The sequence below is a fragment of the Panthera uncia genome (genome assembly GCF_023721935.1).
Source record: "Panthera uncia isolate 11264 chromosome C1 unlocalized genomic scaffold, Puncia_PCG_1.0 HiC_scaffold_3, whole genome shotgun sequence".
NCBI classification, from domain to species: Eukaryota; Metazoa; Chordata; class Mammalia; order Carnivora; family Felidae; genus Panthera; species Panthera uncia.
In genome coordinates this window covers 62,276,291-62,301,063 of record NW_026057584.1, presented here as the reverse complement: position 1 = coordinate 62,301,063, position 24,773 = coordinate 62,276,291, and the positions used below count along the sequence as shown (strand labels likewise).

Sequence of the window (24,773 nt, the reverse complement as noted above, 5' to 3'; positions counted from 1 at the left end):
TTTTTTTTTTAATTTTTTTTTTTTAACATTTATTTTTGAGACAGAGAGAGACAGAGCATGAATGGGGGAGGGTCAGAGAGAGGGAGACACAGAATCTGAAACAGGCTCCAGGCTCCGAGCAGTCAGCACAGAGCCCGATGCGGGGCTTGAACTCACGGACCGTGAAATCATGACCTGAGCCGAAGTCGGCCGCCTAACCGACTGAGCCACCCAGGCGCCCCTATGAGTCATACTTTTGATAACCTTAAGGAAACCTTATTTACCCTAAAATCCTGAAGATATTCTATGATTTATTTCAAAAGTTTTACTGTTTTACTTTTCACATTTAGGTCTTTAATCCAGCTGAAATTCATTTTTGTATATTCTATATGGTAAGGATATAATCCCATTTTTTCATATGCCAATTATCTCAGTATCAGTTATTGAATTCCCAATCCTTTCCCTTCTGATTTGAATGACATTTCTGTCACATGTCAAGTTCCCATATATAACATGTGACTGTTTCTAGGCTCTCTCTTCTGATCTATTATTTTATCAATCTCTGTGCCTACAAAAAAAAAAAAAAAAAACCAGCTTTTACTACTACATTTCTACCACATTTACTATATTTCTTCTTATTCTTTAACATCTGTAGAGATGTAAAGTATTATATGGCATATTCCACTCCAGAGACTTCTTCAAAATCAAGGTTTTTAGAGTATAATTTACACACCCTCTTTTAGTATACAGTTTTACAAATGCATCGTCACTTATAGAACAGTGCCATCGTCCTCCCCAAAAATACCCTCACGCCCTGTTATAGCAACCACTACCCATGTCTGCACCTGCTGGCAACCACTGATCTGTTTTCTTTCCCTACAGATTTGCCTTTTTCAGAATGTAATATATGTAATACGTGATATCAGTCGTGATTTAATTCTTCCCTCTTCGAGAAAAAAGAGACTAAATTATGAATCTTGTTTCTAAAGCAAGGTACCAAAAGCTTTTTGTGCCCCTTCCCACAGTTGGAAGAAAATATTTTTGAATCAAATATCTAATAAAGGACTTGTATTCAGAATATATTTTAAAAATTACCTAAACAAAATAATAATAAGAAAACAAACCCAGTTTAAACACGGGCAAAAGATTTGAATAAACACTTCTCCAAAGAAAATATGAAAATAAGTTCATAAAAAGATGTTCAACATCATTGTAATTAGAGAAATTCAAATTAAAACTATAGTAAGATACTACTTCACACCTATTAGAATGTCTATAATTAAAAAGACTGACCACAGCAAGTTGCCAAGAATGTGGAGAAAATAGAACACTTACACACTTCTTACGGGAGTGTAAAATTATAACTACTTTCAAAAACAGTTTGGAGGGGCGCCTGGGTGGCTCGGTCGGTTAAGCGTCCGACTTCGGCTCAGGTCATGATCTCACGGTCAGGGAGTTCGAGCCCCGCGTCGGGCTCTGTGCTGACAGCTCAGAGCCTGGAGCCTGTTTCAGATTCTGTGTCTCCCTCTCTCTGACCCTCCCCTGTTCATGCTCTGTCTCTCTCTGTCTCAAAAATAAATAAACGTTAAAAAAAAAAATTAAAAAAAAACAGTTTGGACATTTCTTACAAACTTAAATATGCAGCCATCATATTATTCAGCCATTCTACCAAGATATTTACCCAAGAGAAGTGAAAGTATATGTCCACAAATAGATTTACACATGAATGTTCATATACAGCTTTATTTATAATAGCCAAAAACTGGAAACAGCTCAAATGCCAACATTTGGTTGATGTCAAACCATCGACAATTGAATAGATAAATAAATTGTGGTCCATTCATATAATAGAATACTACTACTCAGCAATAAAAATGAACAATTGGTACACACAACAACATGAAAGAATTCTGAAAGGATTTCAAAAAATTATGCTGAGCAAAATTTAAAATAGAAAATAGTGCAGGGGCACCTGGCTGGTCAGTCGGTGGAGCATGCAACTCTTGATCTCAGGGTTGGAGTGCAAGACCCACGCTGGGTACAGATTACTTAAAAATAAAATCTTGAAAAAAAGAAAGAAAGCAGATCAGCTGCCTGGAGACAGGGGCAGGAAGGAGTGAGAAGGTGTAAATCAAGTATGGGGAAACTTGTTTTGGTGATGAGTATGTTCATTATCTTAATTATAATGATGGTTTCAGGGGTGTGTAAATATGTCAAAACTTAGCAAATTGTACAACTTTAAATATGTCTATTTTATTGTTTGTCACTTCTAAATAAAGATGTTGAAAATGTGCTTCAAAGCATTTTTGTGATTTTTTTTAAATGTTTATTTTTGAGAGAGGGAGACAAAGAGAGAGAGTGCAAGTGCATACGCACGAGTGGGGGAGGGTCAGAGAGAAAGTGGGGATAGAGGATCCCAAGCAGGCTCCGCCCTGACAGCAGAGAGCTCGATGCAGGGCTTGAACTCATGAACTGCGAGATCATCACCTGAGCCAAAGTTGGACACTCAACTGACTGAGCCACCCAGGTGCCTAGCATTTTTTATAATATTTTACACATAAAAAATATGTATAAAATGTACAAAGAAACAAGAGTGAGTCGTCAGTACATATGTATTCCTGGGTGATTAATACTTACTGCGTATGCATTAGTCCAATGTTTTACCACTTCTTGGGATCGGAAATGCATTTCTTTCTTTGCCTTTCTTTCTGCACGAAGGCATGCTGCTTCTCTTGTCAAACTGTCAAGGCTATCTCGAATCCTTTTCCACTCATTGTGTGGAATTATGGTAACCTGCCGGAGATCGACCTTGCTAGGTAGAAGAGGTGGATAGAGGACTTGATCTTCTTCAGAGTTCTTTATTTCTAATAAATTTTAAAAAATAAACATTAAAGACTTTCAAGTGTTTAAATATTTTTTTCTCAGACATTTCTATATTGTCATGATACCGGAAATTCTTTTAAATAATAATTTTATTCTTATTATTTCAAGGAAAGCTGGGATTAAGTGGAAAGTATAGAAGAACTTGAAATCAGAAGACAGATTTGAGTATTTGCTTGGTCATTTCCTTACTCTGTAAACTTAGGCAAGTCATTTAAATTCTTGGAGCCTTAGTATCAGATCTTTAAAAGTTGAGATCAATAATACCTACCCCAACAGGTTGTTATTAAAGCTTTTTTTAAAAAAATGACCAAGCAGCAGTCTATAAATGGATAATTTGGGGGATAATTTGGAAGAAAATCTTTTGGAGTTGTAGACATTGTGATTGACTCTATTCAATCACTTCCTAATTGAGTAGTGGCAATGTAATTTGGAGAACTGAATACAGTCTCAGGGTGGGCCTCACTAGTTAAAAAATACTTGTATCTCCCTTGGCAACAGTTATTTCTGTAATAAGCAAACAAAAGGAAAAGAGATTTATTTGAGACTTTTATTTTTTTTATTATTATTTTTTTAATTTAAATGTTTTTATTTATTTTTGAGACAGAGAGAGACAGAGCATGAGCAGGGGAGGGGCAGAGAGAGAAGGAGATACAGAATCTGAAGCAGGCTCCAGGCTCTGAGCTGTCAGTACAGAGCCCGACGTGGGGCTTGAACCCACGGACTGTGAGATCATGACCTGAGCTGAAGTCGGACACTTAACCGACTGAGCCACCCAGGCCCCGCTATTTGAGACTTTTAGGAAAGTTCTTCCTGTTCTTCTGGGAGAGACATCTGAGAGTGACTCTCCAGCTAGATATGAACAAGGAAGCATGAAGACCAGATAAGCAGCATCCTATGACCACAAAAGGAAGTAGCCTTATGATAAAGCTGTTACTGTGAACCACAAAGAAAAAACAAAGGGGGAAAAGGGGGCAATGAGGATCTCATTATGATGTTAGATCAATTAGACCTGAAGCCTGGAGTTCCTGTTATATGAGCAAATAAATGTCCTTAGTTTTAAACATGATTGAGTTGGGTATTCTATATATGAATTAAAAAGCATCCTAAATGAACATACCACGTATGAACTATGTAAATCTAGACAAAATTACTTTTTTTAATGTTTATTTATTGTTGAGAAAGAGTGCGAGCAAGGGAGGGACAGAGAGAGCGAGGGAGACAGATGATCCAAAGCAGGCTCCACACTGATAGCAGCAAGCCCAAAGCAGGGCTTGAACTCACGAGCCATGAGATCAAGACCTGAGCCAAATTCAGTCACTCAACCGAGTGAGCCACCAAGGTGTCCCTGTAGACAAAAGTATTTAACTCTCTAATTCCTTAATTGCAAAATGGAGATATTAATAGGACCTATGGTATATGAATGATGTGAGAATTAAATGAACTTGTGTGTGCAAATAATTTAGAATAATGTGTGGCACACAAAATGTTCTCGATAAGCATTAGCTATTAATATGTTTACTATTATTATTAGAAGGTGAAATGAAACAAAAGTACAGAGAAAAGCAAAAGCAAGAAATCACATAGCTCCAGAAAGAGATGAAGATACTGAGAGAAAAGCTGCCAGGATCAATTAGAGTCTTCTTGGGGTTTGAATTAAAGTTGATGGGATTGAGAAATTGGTTGCTGAAGTAAAGTGTGAATTTAGAACCACAGGTACCATCTTGCCTACCACATACCAAGTCCCCACCTAGAGAATAAAGCTAAGCAAAGCTGATAGATAGAATAGTGTCCTGGATCAAGTTATATCTAAATTCAGCTATATGTAGGTCTATGTGTAGGTCAGCTATGTGTAGGGTAGGTCTGCTAACAAGGAATTTGATATTTTTGTTTACCTGGAAATATATATATATTTTTAAAAGTTTATTTGTTTTTGAGAGAGAGAGAGAAAGCACAAGTTGGGGAGGGACAGAGAGAGAGGGAGAGAGAGAGAGAATCCCAAGCAGGTTCTGCACTGTCATAGCAGAGCTCGATGTGGGGCTCAAACCCACAAACTGTGAGATCATGACCTGAGACAAAGCCTGATGCTTAACTGACTGAGCCACCCAGGCTCCCCTACATGGAAATATTTTAACAGTTTTCATGGATAAAAAATCTTTAAGTCTTCTTCAGTTAATACCTTGAATATGTCAACCGTCTGTCTTCCGGCTTCCATAGTTTCTTAGCAGAAATCAGCTAGTAATCTTATTGAGGCCGACTTTTATGTGTTGCATTTGTTCTCTCTTGCTGCTTTCAAGATTGTCTTTCCCTTTGTCTTTTGACAGTTTGATCATGATGTGTCTGGTTCTGGATCTGTTTGAGTTTATCCATTTTAGAGGATCAATGAGCTCTTGAATGTATAGATTAATGTTTTTCATCAAATTTGTGAAGTTTACAGCCATTACTTCTTCTACCCCTTTCTCTCCTCCTCTCCTTCTGAGACTCAAATTATATACATCTTGGTATACTTGTTGGTGTCCTATATTTCTCTGAGGATCTGCTCATTTCTATTCATTCTTTTTTTCTTTCTATTCCTTAGACTGGACAATCTCAATCAATATAGGATCAAGTTCTTTGAGTTTTTTCTTTTGCAAGCTCAAATCTGCTTTTGAGCCCTGCTAGTGAATTTTTCATTGAAACTATTGTGCTTTTCAACTCCAAAGTTTCTATTTGGTTTCTCTTTATAATTTCTATCTCTTTATTTATATGCTCTATATTGTGAGACAACATTCTTAATACTTTCCTGTAGTTCCTTTGACATTTAGTTCTTTGAACACATTCACAGTAACTGTAAATTTACAAAAGAAACTGTTTAGTAAGTCTAACATGTGGGCTTCCTCAGGAACAGTTCCTATTCAAACTTTTTTCTTATTTTTTAGCATGCTTTGTCATTTTTGTCGAAAGTTGTAAATTTTAAATAACATGTGGCAACTCTAGATATCAGATTCCCCACACACCCAAAGTTTGTTTTTATTGCTGTTGTGGTTTGTTTAGTGATTTTCCTGAACTAAATCTGTAAAGTCTGTATTCTTTGCTGTATGTGGTTTTTGGAATCTCAGCTTGGTTAGCTTAAATGTCAGCTAATAATTGGACAGAGTTTCCTTAAATTAAGCTTTTTTTAAAATGTTTTTTTTTTTTATTTTTAAGAGAGACAGAGACAGAATGCGAGTGGGTTAGGGGCAGAGAGAGAGGGAGACACAGAATCCACAGTAGGCTCCAGGCTCCAAGCCGTTAGCACAGAGCCCAATGCAGGGATGGAACCCACAAACTGTGAGATCATGACCTGAGCTGAAGTTGGATGCTTAACCAACTGAGCCACCCAGGTGCCCCAGAAGTTTCCTTAAATTAAATTTAATTTCCTTAAATAAATCTCCCAGCCTTTGCCAAGAAACTCTCTGTGAGTGCTGGAGCATGACTTCAATGCTCAGGCAGGTAGTTTACAACTCTGTCTTAGCCTTTACTTTTTTCTTGCATTGAGCCTCAAATTTAGCTAGAGGTGAAAGCTAAATTCTCAGGTGTTTCCTGGGCATGTGTATAGCACTATGCATGCATTTGTCCTTCTGGACTCCCAGGAATATGTAGGGAGCTTCTCAAAGCCCTTTATGGACACTTCATTTCCCAGGTGTTCTTTTTAAGTTTTTGGTCAGCTTGTTTGCAACCAACAGTGATCACTACTTCAGGCAGTTGTGATGTTTAAAAAATTGTCAATGATTGTTTTAACAAACATTCCCAGTGAGCTCTGAGTCAGGTAAAATAAAATTAAGCATTTTCAGTAGGATTTTCCAGGGAACTGTGAGACAGGTAAAATAATAGTTATCTAAAAAAAGGCTGTGGAGAGAATCCAATCCTTTCCTTCCCCCTCCACAGGTTACCAAGCCACTGGCATTCACTGTGGTTGCAGTGGTTTTCTAGACTTCCATGGGGCTAGGAAAAAAGTATGGGACAAGAGCAAGTTAAAATGCCAAAAAACTTACTGTTGTTACCAAGATTCAGCTATTTTTCCTGATAAAACACTCTTCAATTGTTACAAGCCTTTGGTTAATCTCCTGAGTTCTAAAGAAAAAAAATTTTGGTTTTGACGATTTTTGTCAGTGTTGTTTTTAAAAATAAAATTTTTTAAAGTGGGCTTTACACCCAACATGGGGCTTGAACTCACTACCCCAAGATCTAGTCATATGCTCTTCTGACTGAGCCAACCAGGTGCCCCGGGGTTCTTTTCGATTTAATAGAGAAGAGGATTTTTGGAGATCCTTATTCCACCATTCTGGCTGATGTCATTCCATTAAATCTTTAGATAATTATTTGTTTTACAGATAGTTGTCTACATATCTGAACCCCTCTCCTACTTCACACACTTCTAAATGTAAATTATAATTTAGCAGTGAGGCTCAGATGCCAACTTGTGGACCAAGTGACACAAAACATTTTTTAAAACCTATCACATAAATCTAAGTCTTTTATAGTACTGTGTATGTAAGAAAGTATGTGAGAGTAATAGTTGTTGTTGTTGTTGTTGTTGTTTTTTCACTATATGTCACATAGTTACTGTCTCTCTCCTACATGTCAGGACTTCATAAGTCCTTCACTGCATAAATACCCTGTAGTGTCCACTGGAGGGATAATGGCTGGCTCTCACTCTGCATCTGGCAGAACGAGGCTCTACTGCTACAAAAGCTCAGGTGATGACATGAACTCAGTCCAAACTCCCAAGGTTCTGGTGGTCATCATTGCAACATTAATTGGGAATTTACATACTTAAGAAAGCAGAATCATTCGAATTGTTAAAGAGTTCTTTAGATGTCCCCCTAGGCTACTTGTATTCAAAAATCAAACTTTTATAACAAGTCACCTAGATTATAATACCTAAGTAGCATTATTTTTTACACTCCTTCACTTTAGAGATGAGGAAATTGAGACATTTCCATTAAAGACTTTCCTAACAGCACTCAGTAGGTTCACAGCAGGGTCAAGATTCTAATGAGGTCATTGATACTTCCAAAAGATATTCCAATTCACTCAATGAATAACAAAAGTTTAAGGGAATTCAGCAAATACCAGACACTTGGAACTGCAACTACACAGCTCACGGCTCAGACCAGCTGGTCAAGTGGGAGTCTCTAACTTCTCTTTCCTCCGCTCCTGTTTGTAAACTTTTCTCACCTACCCAATCATATGAAGACAAAACTGTTCATTTACCCAGAGCCCAACGATACCCATGGGGATGCTTTGGATTTGGTGGAGCCCATTTCAAAAAGTAACCTAAACTCTGATTTGGCACCCTTGCCTCTTACCGTGTGCCTGGAGGCCAGAGCAATCCCTGTGCCTGGAGAGGCGAGTTTAGCTCACCTGTGTTTTCCTTCGCCTGTCCAGAGCGCCTTCCGAACCGCACCAGCATCTCTGACGACGTGCCCTCGGCGCTATCTGGCTTTCCAAGCTACTCCGAGGATGGGAGTGTAGGAGTCCTGCTGGTCTAGTGTTAGCCAAACTGCGCGGTTGCTTAGCAACGCCGCCGGAAGTGACGGGGGCGCCACCGAGGAACGGTGAACGCACTGCAGTCCGCCTTGGGGCTAGCGAACCCCGGATGCGCCTGCGCAGGAAGTCGAGGCTCAGCGTGAGGGTGGGGTGCCCCTCGCGGACAGGCACAGGAACAAGGTCGGAGGGCAGAGTCCGCGGAAGCGGCTCGGAGGCCAGGACGGCTGCCGACGTCTGGGTTGGCGAGGAGCCCTGGGGACCCGGCCCGGCCGGGTGCTCCCAGCCTCATCCAACGCGATCCTCACAGGAGATGACCCCCAACGAGGTGCCTGCACCTACGTTCGGGGCGAGCCGGCAGGTGTGTGGGAGAGCGAGGCCTATGCTTGGTGTGTGCGGCCCACCGATCTCCTCGCGGGTGGAAGGTGGAGGGCAAAGGCCTCCCTTCCAGAAAAACCCAGAGATTAATTGACAGAAAATCTGTTTGTAAAGACTTTGGCTTCTAAGCCATGATCCGAGCTAGATGAAGCTTATATTTAAAAAAATTAAAAAAAAAAAAAAGGAATGTTAAAACTTGGATGTTGTGCCGGAACATTGATATTAGGATCTTTAAGATCCTTCAAATTGCTTAGTAAATACAGTATAGTAAATTGAATGCATTTGTGGGACCAGCCAGACCACTAAGGGCACAAAAATCTGTTAAGAGTGGATGCAGGCTTGTTTTCAGAAGATCCTTTTCTGACACATCGAGGTACAAATGATCTCATTATAAGCTAGTTGGCTAGGACACCTACACATTAGGCACCAAACTAGAGTCACTCAAAGTGAAAGGAGGTAAGATTTTTAATCATTAAGGTTCTAACACATAGTTGTACTGTTTTTCTTCAGGTTTTCTATCAGAGGTATCACCATAATGCTGGTAAGTATGAAAAGATTAATAAAATATTTGTTGACAGAAACTGGCTTTTGCACATACAGCGTTGGTGGCGTTGGTGGTTTTTTTGGAAGCATAGTTGTAAAAATGTCAAGAACTCGGAAGAGTCAGAGATTTTATCCTACTTGCGCGCTAACAACTTAGCCTGCGACAGTTTTGTAGAAGACATAGACCCCTAGAGCAAATGAATTACTTACAGCGGTGGCAGTAGCCAGAATATTAGCACTGTTGCCCCACTTGCCACAGGGTGATGCAAAGAGGCAGAAGTCGCCTGCACTTGGAGTGTGTTGCATTACAGGACTAGAACCCTGAGCTTAGGGAACCATAATGTTTATTATAGTGAACATTAAGCATGCCTTTCAAGGCTGTTCAGTATATATACATTTTTGACAGCACAGCCCAGAGCATAGAGTGCTGAATGCCTTGCTTGTAAGGCATCTAGAAACAGTAGAGACCCATAGAGGATTGCCTCCCAACAAAAATTCTCTCGAATTTTAACTCAATAAGTTATAGAAAGTATTGAATCATATAAAATTTAGTGTCAGTAATTTGCCTGTTTGACATGATAGTCTGATATCATTTGACTTCCTACACCTGGTTCAACTAACTCATGGATATTTACAGCTAAGTCTATCTAGAGTTAGTTACTTATCTGCTGACCTCCACTCTTTTGTTGTTGTTGTTATGAAATTAAGGTATTATTTGCACTCTGATCTGAAACAGTTTAAATTATTCTGGGGAAAAAATTATTACAAAACCAGTGTAGAAAAAGAATGCACTGAAGTTGAGGCACCCATGATCTTACCATTGTACACATAGGCTTTTTTAACTTTTTTAAACAAAAATGGGACTATACTGTATACACTGTTTAGTGACTTGTTTAATTTGAACTGAACATCTTAGCTTTTACTGGCTAAATAAATACTCCATTATCTGGCTATCATATCTTATTTAAACAGTCCCCAATTCTCAGATATCTATGTAGTTTCCAGTTTTCATTATTGTTAAAGACACATAGGCTATTGTTAATCACTGGAAACATTGCAGATATACCAAATATATCCTGTTCATGCTTTTGGAGAGAATAATCAATAACTGCCTTTGGAATTTTAACAAATTGTATTCAAAATAGATTCATATTCTTTTTTTTTTTAATTTTTTAGTGTTTATTATTTTTGAGAGACAGACAGAACACAAGTGGGGAGGGGCGGAGAGAGAGGGAGACACAGAATCTGAAGCAGGCTCCAGGGCTCGAATCCACGAACCTTGAGATCATGACCTGAACGAAGTCAGATGCTTAACTGACTGAACCACCCAGGAGCCCCAAAATAGATTCACATTCTTAAAACTAAATTTTGGTGCACATCCTTAAGTTTTGGAGACATTTCTATTAAAGTATAGAACTAATCTTTGAAAGTTTATTGACAACAGAATGTGGTACTTGTCTATTATTTAACAAGTAAAAAGAAATGATGAAATCTGGAAATCTCAGCATAATCAGCCTAACAATTGTGTTTATATCCACTGGATAAAAATCTATATTCACATAACATTTCCTGTTTTATATTTAAGGTTTTTGTTTAATCAAAATTTTGTTTCTCCTATTTCTAATAGGTGACTTTCTGGTATAAGAGAAAACAGCATAGTTAGAAAACATAAATTTAGGGGCGCCTGGGTGGCTCAGTCGGTTAAGCGTCCGACTTCAGCTCAGGTCATGATCTCGCGGTTCGTGAGTTCGAGCCCCGCATCAGGCTCTGTGCTGATGGCTCAGAGCCTGGAGCCTGTTTCAGGTTCTGTGTCTTCCTCTCTCTGTGACCCTCCCCCGTTCATGCTCTGTCTCTCTCTGTCTCAAAAATAAATAAAAACGTTAAAAAAAAAAATTTAAAAAAAAGAAAACATAAATTTAAAAATACCTTAAATACTTTTATTAATTTTAGGAGTTAAGAAGTCTCTGTTTTTTGCTCCAAACCAGAAGACTTTGTTCCCTGCATATAGAGTAGGGGTACTGTTGGTTAGAAACTGGCTGGTGTTTAAAACTGAAGATTGTCATGACTATTTAACCTAAGCTCTATTCTGAACTAAAATTAATTGTCTTGGAAATACTAAGTCAAGTAAGTATTTTTAATAAAAGTTTATGTTGAGTGGTGACAAGAAACTAATAGAGGGGCTCCTGGATGGCTCAGTCAGTTAAGTGTCTGACTTTAGCTCAGGTCATGATCTCACAGTTCGTGGGTTCAAGCCCTGTGTCAGGCCCTGCACTGACAGTGCAAAGCCTGCTTAGGATTCTGTCTCTCCCTCTCTCTGCCCCTCTCTGATTTGTGCTTTCTCTTTCTCTCAGAATAAATAAATAAACTTAAAAAAAAAAAAACTAATAGAAAAAGATCTGAAATTAAGAAAAGTACACCTTCAGGTAGAAATTAATAGTCAACAGCAGAACTATCTTAACTTCAAGTTTATGATATATCTTATTACTTTGAGGTTAATAGTTCAGGAATTTAGGTTACTTGTGGCTGATTAAATCTAGGGTTGAGACAGTTTTCAACCAATGAGTTACATTTGAATATTTTTAAAAATTATAAACTCAGAATGCTTGAAAAGCATGTTTAATTTAAAGTGTGCCTGGAGTGTGGTACTAATGTGTTTGTCCACTCTGCCTTATTGCTGTTTATTATGTTGTTTCTGTGAGAGAGTGAATTCTGCACTTAAATCCCTGGCAGCCAATCAGAGATACCTGGATTAGATATTTAGAGATACAAGGATCCAGAGTATCAGAATATTATATACTGTCTAAATTTAAACACAACAGGAGATACCCTTCTAGGTTAGTTGTTCTCCAGATATCCTAAATTGAGAGACAGAATACTTACTCCTGTTTGAGCCAACAAGCTCTATTCTCAATTTTACCTACTAGATATCTATTGTTATAAGCCAGAGAATATATGTGGTTAAATGCCATGTTTTCCATTAAAAAAGATTTTTTTTTAAGTTTTTATTTATTTTGAGAGAGAGAGCAAGCAGGGTAGGGGCAGAGAGGAAAGGGAGAGAGACAATCCCAAGCAGGCTCCACACTGCCAGCACAGAGCCTGATGGCGGGGCTCAAACTCACCAACCATAAGATCATGACCTGAGCCTAAATCAAGAATTGGGCACTTAACTGACCGAGCCACTCAGGTGCCCGCATGTTTTCCGTTTTTAATTTATCTCTTCTTTTTCTTATTGCTGGGGTTTTTCACTTTTCTTTTTAGGATTTCTTTTTTTTTTTTTTTTTAATTTTTTAAACTTTTACTTATTTTTGAGACAGAGAGACAGAACAGGGGAGGGTCAGAGAGAGAGGGAGACACAGAATCTGAAGCAGGCTCCAGGCTCCGAGCTGTCAGCACAGAGCCCGACACGGGGCTCGAACTCACAAACCTTGAGATCGTGACCTGAGCCGAAGTCAGACGCTTAACCGACTGAGCCACCCAGGTGCCCCTCTTTTTAGGATTTCTTGTTAAAACCTCAGAATGGTCACAGATGTGGTATTAGGGTTAGTGTGTACTTTGAGACTAATGAATGTTTTCATGTAATTAAGCATCTTTTTGTCAAAATGATCTATGTAGTATTTATTTTTAAACTGATTGATAAGAGGGGTCCCTGGCTGGCTCCATCAGAGGAGCATGTGACTCTTGATTTTGGGGTCATGAGGTTGAGCCCCATGTTGGATGTAGAGATTACAAAAAAATAATCTGAAAAATTAAATTTGAAAAATTAAAAAACAGTGGGGCCTGGGTGGCTCAGTCGGTTAAGTGTCTGACTTTTGCTCAGGTCATGATCTTACAGTCAGTGATTTCGAGTCCCCCACTCACACTCTGTCTCTTTCTCTCTCAAAAATTAATGAACATTAAAAAAATTTTTTTTAAAAAGAATTTTTTTAATGTTTATTAATTTTTGAGAGAGAGAGAGAGAGAGAGAGACAGAGTGTAAGCAGGAGAGGGGCAGAGAGAGACAGGCAGAGAGAGAGGGAGACACCAAATCTGAAGCAGGCTCCAGGCTCTGAGCTGTCAGCACAGAGCCCCCTGTGGGGCTCGAACTCATGACCTGTGAGATCATGACCCAAGCCAAAGTCACCCAACCGACTGAGCCACCCATGTGCCGCAACATTAAAAAAATTCTTTAAAAAATATTTAAAATTTGTAAAAATAAACTGATTATTTTTACATTAGAGTATGGTACTTTGAGCATGAACTAGAGTGTCAAGCAGACCTGAGTCCAAATTCTAGCTCTTCCACTTAACTAATACTTAACCAACTTAACTAACACTTAAGCTTCAGTTTATATGTCTCTAAGATGAGGTTAATTTCTACTTAATAGGGTGATGAAATTAAGTGAGAGGATGAAAATTGTGAAGTTCTTAGTCCAGGGCCTGGTGTATTGTGGTATCTTTAAAAATATTAGTTACACTGAAAAATTTGTTGTTGTTGTTTACACTAATTGTAGCTTCTCTTGGGTATTCTTTATAACTGTCTTTTTTACATAATTTTTATACATACTGTCTGTTGACCAGTTTAGTTTTTCCTTTTCTCTTGAGATTTATAATTAATGACCTTCAGTGTCATTTAATGAAAACAGGGAATTAAGTAATTGTCATATCATAAGCAATGTGATTTTTCACATATACCCAGATTATTTGGTACTCTGGAACTAAACTATCTAAAGACAATATAAATAAATGTGAAAATTGTTAACAAAAGTTACTTCTAGTCTGGAAGAATGGAATTGACTCCCAAGTTTAAGTAATTTGTTTATAATTTAAGTACAGCATCAAGCAACCATTTAGTTATAACACTGGCATTGATGACTTCAAGCTAAATATGGTTTTTAGGAAAATTATTCACATTTTTGCAAGATTTCATAGTAAGTTAAATTTGGTCAGAACTTTTGTCAGTATACAGAGAATTTATATTATACATGACGTGTTAACATGAGGATTACTGTAAATATTTCAAACTAATTTGTGATTGATAATTTAAAGACAATAAGAGTGATTAGCCTGCTTATTTTCTGTCTTAAAATTTTTCTAAATTAGACTGTAAGAGAGTAATTATTTCATTATTCCTCTCATTGGCTTACTCTGTAGTTTAATTCTGAGTGCTCAAAGAAGCATCCCCACAGAAACACAATAATACTGTGAGTATCCTTTTAGATAATCTGTTTCCATTTACCTAAAATACATATGAACTTTACTTCTTAGGGAAAAGTGCTTAAATGATGGTCTTAAAATGCGTAATCATTTTAACTTGTTTGTTAGAACCTGTGTTTTAGCAGATTAACAGTAATGTTTGTTAATAGCTAAATATGTAAATAGTATGTTTAGGAAATAATATTTCTTCTTTTTCAGGATAACCCAAATTTGCTTTTGGAACCATGAAAATTTTGCTCGTTTTTGACTTTGACAATACAATCATAGATGATAATAGTGACACCTGGATTGTACAGTGTGCTCCAGAGAAAAAGCTTCCTATTGAACTACAAGATTCTTATGAAAAAGGATTTTGGACAGAATTTATGGGCAGAGTCTTTAAGTATTTGGGAGATGAAGGTGTAAGAGAAGATGAAATGAAAAGAGCAGTGACATCAATGCCGTTCACTCTGGGGATGGTGGAACTTTTGAACTTTATAAGGAAGAACAAGGATAAATTTGACTGCATCATTATTTCAGATTCAAATTCAGTCTTCATAGATTGGGTTTTAGAAGCTACCAGTTTTCATGATGTATTTGATAAAGTGTTTACAAATCCAGCAGCTTTTGATAGCAATGGTCATCTCACTGTGGAAAATTACCATGCTCATTCTTGCAGTAGGTGCCCAAAAAATCTTTGCAAAAACGTAGTTTTGGTAGAATTTATAGATAAACAGTCACAGCAGGGAGTGAATTATACACGAATTGTTTATATAGGTGATGGTGGAAATGATGTCTGTCCAGTAACTTTTTTAAAGAAGAGTGATGTTGCCATGCCACGGAAAGGATATACTTTACAGAAAACTCTTTCCAGGATGTCTCAAAATCTTGAACCCATGGAATCTTCTGTTGTAGTTTGGTCTTCAGGTGTTGAAATAATTTCTCACTTACAATTTCTAATAAAGGAGTAATATGCCAACAACTGAAATGTGTATCAGTTAAGGTTGGGTACAGGAGCATAAAACTAAAACCTCAAATACCAGTGGCTTTAAAAGATTGTTTTTCCCTCTCACTTAAAAAAATTTCAGAGGTAAGTATCACAAGGCTGCTGTGGTGCTCTACCAACCTCAGCATTTGGCTCCTATCTCATGTTTCAAGATTGCTGTTCGAGCTCTGTCCCTTGCGTCAACACTGTAGCCAGCAAGAAGGAGGGCAGTGAGTGAGAAGTTTGTACCCTTACTTTTCTTTGGCCGGAACTTAGTCACAGTGCTCCAGCCTAACTGCGAGAAAGGATGACAAATGTAACTTTTATTCCGGATGACCATGTGCCTGGGGAAAATTGGGGAAAAGAGAAGTACAGAATTGAGGTAGGTGTAATTGGTGTCTCTACTACTGATGGTTGATAGGTAGATTGTATTTTTAAATTTATTTCCAGAGGGAGTAGTCATATATTTTACTTTATTAGATACTTACTTCAAAAGCATGTCCAGTAGTTACAGAACTTAAAAATAAGCCTGATACTTTATTCCTATAAGAATAAAAGGCTCCTGGGGCCCCTGGGTGGCTCAGTCAGTTGAGCGTCCGACTTCAGCTCAGGCCACGATCTCACGGTTTGTGAGTTCGAGCCCTGCATTAGGCTCTGTGCTGACAGCTCAGAGCCTGGAGCCTGCTTCGGACTCTGTGTCTTCCTCTGTCCCTCTCCCCGCATGCTCTGTCTCTTTCTTTCAAAACTAAATAAATGTTAAAAAAAATAATAAAAGGCTCCCAAATGTATATAATGTCTTACTCCCAATTCAGTATTTTAAAGATAGGGAGGGGCGCCTGGGTGGCGCAGTTGGTTAAGCCTCCGACTTCAGCCAGGTCACGATCTCGCGGTCCGTGAGTTCGAGCCCCGCGTCAGGCTCTGGGCTGATGGCTCGGAGCCTGGAGCCTGTTTCCGATTCTGTGTCTCCCTCTCTCTCTCTCTGCCCCTCCCCCGTTCATGCTCTGTCTCTCTCTGTCCCAAAAATAAATAAAAAACGTTGAAAAAAAAATTTAAAATAAATAAATAAATAAATAAAGATAGGGATGCAGTATCTGTTGCCCAAGTTTTCATCAATCTCAGATTTTCTTTTGAAATGAAATAAATTGGGGCGCCTGGGTGGCTTGGTCGGTTAAGCGTCCGACTTCGGCTCAGGTCATGATCTCACGGTCTGTGAGTTTGAGCCCCGAGTCGGGCTATGTGCTGACAGCTCAGAGCCTGGAGCCTGTTTTAGATTCTGTGTATCCCTCTCTCTCTGCCCCTCCCCTGTTCACGCTCTGTCTCTCTCTGTCTCAAAAATAAATAAACGTTAAAAAAATTAAAAAAAAAATGAAATAAATTAACGTTCTTCATATATTTTAAATTTATATCAGCATCACAGACTATAACTCCAGTATGCTGGTTTGGTCACTATGTTATTTCTATTTAGCAATTCAGTCTTTGTAGAGAGAGGCATGGGTAGTAGGCAGAGAGAAAGAGAGAGAGAGAGAGAGAGAGAATCCCAAGCAGCCTCCACTGTCAGCGCAGAACCTGATGCTGGGCTTGATCTCAAGACTATGAGATCATGACCTGAGCTGAAATCAAGAGTCAGACGCTTAACTGACTGAGCCACCCAGACACCCTGTCATTTTTATTTTTTAATTGAAGTTAACTTGATAGTGTGTTGCATTAGTTTCAAGTGTACAACATAGTGGACAAGTTTATATGTCACATATTTATAAATCAGGCTGTGCTCACCACAAGTGTAACTCCCAACTGTCCCCATGCAAGGCTTTTACAATACTGTTGACTATATTCCCTATACTGAGTATAGGGAATATATATATATTCCCTTGTGACTCATCCTTGTGACTTACTCATTCCGTAACTAGAAGCCTGTATCTCCCACTCCTCTTCATCCATTTTCCCTTCCCCACCATGCCCCCGTGGCAACCATGAGTTTGTTCTCTATATTTATGGGATATTAAAGGGTCTGTTTCTGCTTTGTTTTATTTTTCAAATTCCACATGTAAGTGAAATCATATGGTATATGTCTTTCTTTATCTGACTTATTTCACTTAGCATAATACCCTCTAGGTCCATCCATGTTGTTGCAAATGGTAAGCTCTCATTCTCTTTTTTATGGCTGAGTGATATTACAGTATGTGTACACATCACATCTTTTTTTTTTTAATGTTTATTATTTATTTTTGAGAGAGAAACAGAGTGCAAGCAGGGCAGAGGCAGAGAGAGAGGGAGGCACAGAATCCAAAGCAGGCTCCAGGCTCCGAGCTGTCAGCACAGAGCCCAACACGGGGCTTGAACCCATGAACCATGAGATCATGACCTGAGCCGAAGTCGGACACTTACCTGACTGAGCCACCCAGGTGCCCCAATGTCTTCTTTGTCCATTCATCTGTTGGTGGATACTTAGGTTGCTTCCGTATCTTGGCTATTATAAATAATGCTTCAATAAACATAGGGGTGCATATATCTTTTCAAATAATGTTATTGTTTTCTTTGGGTAAATACCCAGTAAGTGGAATGAATTACTGGATCATATAGTATTTATATTTTTCTTTTTAAAATAAACCTCCATACTGTTTTCCATGGTGGCTATACCAGTTTCTATTCCCACCAGCAGTGCATGTGTGTTCCTTTTTCCCCACATCCTCACCAACACTTATTATTTCATGTCTTTCTGTTACTAGCCATTCTGACAGGTGTAAGGTGGTATTTGCTTATAGTTTTGATTTGCATTTCCCTGATGATTAGTGATGTTCAGCATCTTTTCATGTGTCTCTTAGCCATCTGTAGTCTTCTTTGGAAAAATGTCTCTTCAGGTCCTCTACCCATTTTTTTTCTGCCCATTTTTTAAAAATTAGATTGTTTCTTTGGTGTTGAATCGTGTAAGTTATTTATATATGTTGGAAATTAACCCCTTATTAGATATATCATTTGCAAGTATCTTCTCCCATTCAGTAGGTTGCCTTTTTGTTTTGTTGATGGTTCTCTTTGCTGTGCAAAAGCTTTTTATTTCTGTGTAGTCCTAGTAGTTTATTTTAGCTTTTGTTTCCTTTGCCTGAGGAGATATATCCAGAAAAATGTTGTGAAGGCCTATGTCAAAGCAATTCCTGCCTGAGCTTTCTTCTAGGAGTTTTATGGTTTCAAGTCTCACATTTAGGTCTTTAATCCATTTTGAATTTTTTTTGTGTGTGTATGGTATAAAAAAGTGGTCTGGTGTATTATTTTGCATGTAGCTGCCCAATTTTCCTAGCACCATTTATTAAAGAGACTATGGTGTTTTCTCCATTGTATAATTTTTGCTCTTTTATTGAAGATTAATTGGGGACATAATTCTATGTTTATTTCTGGACTCTATTCTGTTCCACTGATCTATATGTCTGTTTTTGTACCAGTACCATTTGATTAGTATAGTTTTGTGGTAGATCTTGAAATCTGGGATTGTGATACTTCCAGCTTTGTTCTTTCTCAAGATTAGCAATGCAGACTTGAGTGATACAGTATATAATAGTATGAATACTCAGCATTTATGAGACTGTTTCATATGAGGATATTAGCAAAACATCAGCTGCACTGAAAGTTTTGTAATTCTATGCTGATTTCTAGGCTCACATGTTTTAGGCATAAATTTCCATTATGTAATAATAGCAAAATTGTCTTTTCATTATGGAGGGCACCAGAAATAGAGATTTTTCAATATAATTTAATGGGAAAAATTGGTACCATCTATTTTTTTCTAGGTTGAAAAAGTAAATCTTTGCTTTGCTTTAAATTAATAAGTTAGATTATGTCTAAGCACATTTACTTGTAAGTAATTGAGTAAAGAAATGAAATGAGATTATCTAGGATATTTAGAGCTCCCAGGGGCTTGGCAGAAGCAAATCTAAATTCCCTCAAAAGGAAATTAATATCCTAAATATGGTACATAGACTCTAAGGTGGCCTCCCATGATCCCTGTATCCCAGTAGTCCGTGTGTGTGTGTGTGTGTGTGTGTGTGTGTGTGTGTGTCTTTGTCTGTGGAGGAGGTGATCTATGATTTGCTTCTAATCAGTGGAATACCACAAAAATGATGCAATGTGCGTGATAATGTGGCATGATGGTATTATATCAGATTGTGATGCCCATCTTGTTAAGAAATTCTCCCCTTTGATTTTAAAGAAGCAAGCTGCCATGTTGTGAACAGGACATCAGAGAGGGCCACCTGGCAAGCAATTGAAGGTGGCCTCTAGCCAAGAGCAAGAAGTAAGCCCCTGGTCCAGTAGTCTGCAGGGAACTGCATGATGCGATTATGTGAGCTTGGAAGTGGATCCTTTCCTAGTGGAACCTCAGCTGAGATCACAGCTCAGGGTGACACCTTGATTTGGTTTTGTGAGACCCTGGAACAGAGCATTTTGTGAAGCTGTTTGGACTCATGACCCATAGATCGTATGAGATAATAAATATATTTTATTTAAGATGTTAAATTTGTGGTAATACTGTTGTGCGGTCATAGAAAATTAACGCAGTAGGCCTCAAAATAAATCTGTAAATAGTTTTGCAAGTACCTTGTGGGGTATACAATGAAAAGTAGCCATACCAAAAGTCAAGAACGAACACCAGCAGAAGCTTCCATTTAAACAGATCTGCAGGACCTCTAGATGTTAGCATGTTCACACACAAACTATAGAGTGTTTTGGCAAAGAATTAAAAATTACACAATATGGAAATACTAGAACTGAAAATTACTATGACTGAAGTTAGAGTCTTGGTGGATGAATTGACAACAGAACAGGCATATCTGAAGAGAGAATTAGTGAGCAAGCACAAGTTAGAAGAAAATATCCAGAATGGTGCAGAGAGAGACAAAACAATGAAAATACAAAAGAGAAGTTAAGAGATATGGAAGATAAATAAGGTCTAACCTAGGAAATTGGTGTCCTAGAAAGAGAGGAGAAAGAAAATGAAATATGCAGTATTTTAAGAGATAATGATGGAGAACTTAAAAAAATTTTTGAAAAGATAATGATGGAGAACTTTACAAATTTGATAACCAACATCAAATTAAATTAAAAAGTATTTATGAACGCCAAACAGGATAAATAAAAGGAAAAACCACATGGAATCACATTGTAAAACTACTGACAATCAAAGATGGAAAAAGCATAAAATGATCAGAGAAAAAAATTGACATTGAAAGGAGCAACAATCAAACTAATAGCTGGCATTATTTCTTTCTTAAATGTTTGATACAACTCAAAATCGAAGCCATCCAGGCCTGGAGTTTTCTTTGTTGGCAGTTTTTTGACTACTAATCCAGTTTCTTTAATAGATAGAGGACTATTCAGCTTATATAGTTTTTCTTGAGTAAACTTTGGTAGTTTGTTGACTATATCTATTGCTTCATAGCAAATTACCTCAAAATTTAACAGCTTAAAAATAAGCATTATCTCAGTTTCTCTGGGTCAGGAATTCAGGAGCACTCAACTGGGTTGTTGAGTATCTTTAATGGGTCAAGATGTTGGCTAAGGGTGTAGTCAGGGAAGTTGGACTAAGGCTGTAGGATCTGCTTGCAAGGTGGCTTTTGGCAGGAGGCTGCAGTTCCTCGTTGCTTGTTATCAGGAAGTCTCAATTTATTACTGGTTGCTGGCAAGAGGCCTCAATTTCCAACCACTTGGGCCTTTCCAAAGAGCTGCTTGAGTGTCCTAAAGACATGGTTTCCTGCCAAGTGAGTGACCCAAGAGAGAGGGCAGAGAGGAAACCACAATGCCTTTTTTGACCTAGTCTGAAAAATCAAACACCATCACTTCTACCTTATTCTATGTATTAAAACAAAACACTAAGTGAAGCGCACACTCAAAGGGAGGGGGATCAGACTCCACCTTTGAAGGGGGAGTTAAAGAATGTTCGATATACTTTAAAACCACCATAATGTCTCTCAATGACTTTGTCCATTTCATGTAAGTTGTGAAATTTAGGGACATACAGTATTTCATAATATTCCGTTATTGGCCCTTTAGAACACATGTGTATCTACTGTCTAGATTTTACCATTAACCTTTTACTCAGCTTGTTTTATCACATATCCATCCCTCTATCTAGCCATCTTTTTTTTTATTTTGCCTTTTTAACATAAACACTGTTCTTCCCCCTTTGATTTTTTGTTCCCCATTGTATCAAACCTGTGCTATCTGGATCTGATTGGAACTCAAACTATACTCACTAGATGCCAGTGGCATCTCTCCCAACAACTTGTGATACCCAAAATGTCTCTAAACATTGCCAAATATCTCCTGAGGAATTAAATAATTCTTGTTAGAGAACTACTTAGTTTATGCTTAAAAGGCAGTATCTTTTATTTGTGGAGCAAGTGAGGTTATAGCAATTTTACATACTAAATATTGTTACTCTTTTATTTATTTTTGTAATTTTTTAAAATTTTTATTTGTTTTGAGAGAGCGTAGGGGAGGTGCAGAGAGAGAGAGAGAGAGAGAGAGAGAGAGAGGGAAGGGAGACAGAGAATCTGAAGCAGGCTCTGAGCTGTCAGCCTAGAACCTGACACAGGGCTTGAACTGTGAGATCATGACCTGAGCTGAAGTTGGACACTTAACCAACTAAGCCATCCAGGCTCCCCAGAAACAAAATATTAATATAGGTATTTCCTAACACAGAAATTCTTAGAAACGCCCAATGTTTATGGAAAATGTTACTTGGTAAAAAAAATTAGTTTGTCTTATGTATTTAAATAAGACTTCATTTGTGTATCTAAAAAACTAGTAAATAATATTTATAATTAAACTAAATATTATTTACCTCATAAGATTTTTATAATCAGTGCAAAATGGAAAACTTGCTCATTCACATATTTTTCTACCACTCTAGTCATTTTCCGGATTGTGTTACATACCAAAACCACAATGCATTTCACAACCTGGTCCAAACAATATTTTATTATCCTCAGTTCAATATGAAAGATATTCTTTCAGATATCCATGAACAACTTAGCCCTCTCACACTTAAATCCAGAAAATGCTATTACACAATTTTGGAGGCTAAAACTACTTCATTCAACAAAAATTATTTTGGCACTTACTGTGTGCAAACAAAAACCTGTGGAAGTATAGGTTAAATTTCTTACAAAATAAGATACCCTTCCACAAATTTACAATTTGATTGAAAAGGTGGGACATATACATATATAATTCATAATACCAAAGTATGATTCATAAAGCAACTTAATAGTCAGCATAAACTAAAAGTACTTAGGTCAAGGAAGGACTAACTGACCATGTATCACTTTGTTTTGCACTCATTGGCTAATTCTGATGTAAGAAAAGCTTTATGAAAGAGGTACCATGGTCCACACCTTAAAAAATGGAAAGGAGGTGCGCCTGGCTGGCTCAATCTGTAGAGCATGAGACTCTTGATCTTCAGGGTCATGAGTTCGAGCCCCACGTTGGGCATAGAGATTACTTTTTAAAAATCAAACGAGGGCACCCGGGTGGCTCAGTCAGTTAAGCGTCCAACTTCGGCTCAGCTTATGATCTGGTTTGTGAGTTTGAGCCCCACATCTGGCTCTGCGCTGACAGCTCAGAGCCTGGATCCTGCTTCAAATTCTGTGTCTCCTCTCTCCCTCTCTCTCTCTCTCTCTCTCTCTCTCTCTCTCTCTCTCTCTGCCTTTCCCCCGCTCATGCTCTCTCTCTCTCTCAAAAATAAGTAAACATTAAAAAAAATTTAAAAAGTGAAACCTTTCAGACCATGCTGCAGGAGGACAGTGTCTACAGAATAAGTCATTTATGGAATTTCCTAAAGAACTATGGGCCCTTGAGCAAGTTTTTAAACAAAATTCTGGAAGTCTTCCCTTTAATCCATTCATGTTTTCATTTCTGCAACAAATATTTATTGAGCACGTGTTACATGCAGACATTGTTCTAGGATTACAGAAACGAACTGGAGATATAACTATGAACAAAACAGGCAAAAATCAGTGCTTTTCTGGAGCTTATATACTAGTGGAAGAAATCACACAATAATCTGATAAATAAGCAAATAAATATAATAATATATAGTATACGGTAATAGGTACTATGGATTAAAATAAAGCAGATAAGGGGAATAAGGAATAGCGCGTGGAACAGGGAGACAATTTTATTTTTTTTTTAATTTTTTTTTCAACATTTTTTATTTATTTTTGGGACAGAGACAGATAGAGCATGAACGGGGGAGGGGCAGAGAGAGGGAGACACAGAATCGGAAACAGGCTCCAGGCTCTGAGCCATCAGCCCAGAGCCCGACGCGGGGCTCGAACTCACGGACCGCGAGATCGTGACCTGGCTGAAGTCGGACGCTTAACCGACTGCGCCACCCAGGCGCCCGGGAGACAATTTTAAACAGGTTGGTAGAAGAAGGCCTCACTGGGAAGTTGATATTTGAGTAAAAACCTGATGGAAGTGAGCAAGCAGGTCACATGGTGGTAACTGGGAAAATCAGTTGTAGGCAAAAGAAATAGTTACTCGTGAGGCCCTGAAGCAATGCTGTTCCTAGTGAAGGCAGAAGGCACAGCTGGGCATGGGGGTCCAGGAGGCCGGTATAAGTAATTAGGCTTTTACTAAATGAGACAGAGAGTCTTTGGAGAGCGTTAATCTCTGATTTACGTAAGAGTATCAGTCTGTCTTGGTTTACTTGAGCCAATACTCTTACTTTTTTTTTTTTTTTTTTTTTTTTTTTTGGTTATAAGAATTGGGTTTCTGTTGCTTGTAATTGAAAATTTTTCTAGTTTATTTTTCTGTCTTGTCTTAATTGTATCTGGCATTTAGCTTTAACTGTGGCACCCAAAAACATATTCCCAGTAAGCTGCTATCTTGTAAGTGACCCTCTCCCACACAGTAGTAGACTAGTTCCTGTTTTGAAGCGAGACCAGTGGTCTTTCATAAGTTTTTTGCACAAGTACCCCCCAAACAACTGAAAACTTCCACATTTTCAGATTGATATTCTGATTTCAGATTGAAAAGTTTTCATCATAAGCTTAAATATTTGCCAAGGTTGTCATTTCTAACATATTGTAAAGAATGACTTTTTTTTTAATTTTTTTTTAAATTTTTTATTTTTGAGACAGGGAGAGACAGAGCATGAACAGGGGAGGGTCAGAGAGAGGGAGACACAGAATCTGAAACAGGCTCCAGGCTCTGAGCTGTCAGCACAGAGCCCGCCGCGGGGCTCGAACTCACGGACCGCGAGATCATGACCTGAGCCGAAGTCAGACGCTTAACCGACTGAGCCACCCAGGCACCCCAAGAATGACTTTTAAAAAAAA

General features: G+C 38.1%; 3 protein-coding genes across 5 annotated transcripts in view; 2 read left to right on the top strand and 1 right to left on the bottom strand.

Annotated features, from left to right (window-relative positions):
• Window positions 1-9,594, bottom strand: part of CFAP210 (cilia and flagella associated protein 210) — a 32,794-nt gene extending 23,200 nt beyond the window's left edge. The window contains exons 1-5 of the mRNA XM_049615261.1: window positions 9,499-9,594; window positions 8,710-8,811; window positions 8,449-8,622; window positions 8,245-8,332; window positions 2,617-2,843 (exon numbers count right to left, since the gene is read on the bottom strand). Coding sequence (XP_049471218.1) covers window positions 2,617-2,843; window positions 8,245-8,332; window positions 8,449-8,622; window positions 8,710-8,811; window positions 9,499-9,594 — 687 coding nt within the window. The remainder of the gene's footprint in view (window positions 1-2,616; window positions 2,844-8,244; window positions 8,333-8,448; window positions 8,623-8,709; window positions 8,812-9,498) is intronic.
• On the top strand, window positions 8,485-15,441 carry PHOSPHO2 (phosphatase, orphan 2). Of its 3 annotated transcripts, XM_049616079.1 has the most exons (3): window positions 8,485-8,728; window positions 9,256-9,286; window positions 14,679-15,441. In XM_049616079.1, exon 3 carries the CDS (start codon window positions 14,705-14,707, stop codon window positions 15,428-15,430), a length of 726 nt encoding a protein of 241 aa, XP_049472036.1. In that variant the 5' UTR covers window positions 8,485-8,728; window positions 9,256-9,286; window positions 14,679-14,704; the 3' UTR covers window positions 15,431-15,441. The 3 variants fall into 3 exon arrangements, with proteins under 3 accessions (XP_049472036.1, XP_049472037.1, XP_049472038.1); XM_049616080.1 differs by lacking the exon at window positions 9,256-9,286 and having other exon boundaries at window positions 8,485-9,201; XM_049616081.1 differs by lacking the exons at window positions 8,485-8,728; window positions 9,256-9,286 and adding an exon at window positions 14,447-14,467.
• A 4-nt stretch (window positions 15,442-15,445) lies between these two features.
• Window positions 15,446-24,773, top strand: part of KLHL23 (kelch like family member 23) — a 33,345-nt gene continuing 24,017 nt past the window's right edge. Inside the window, exon 1 of the mRNA XM_049616061.1 lies at window positions 15,446-15,826. The gene's annotated coding sequence lies outside the window, so the exon portion shown is untranslated. The remainder of the gene's footprint in view (window positions 15,827-24,773) is intronic.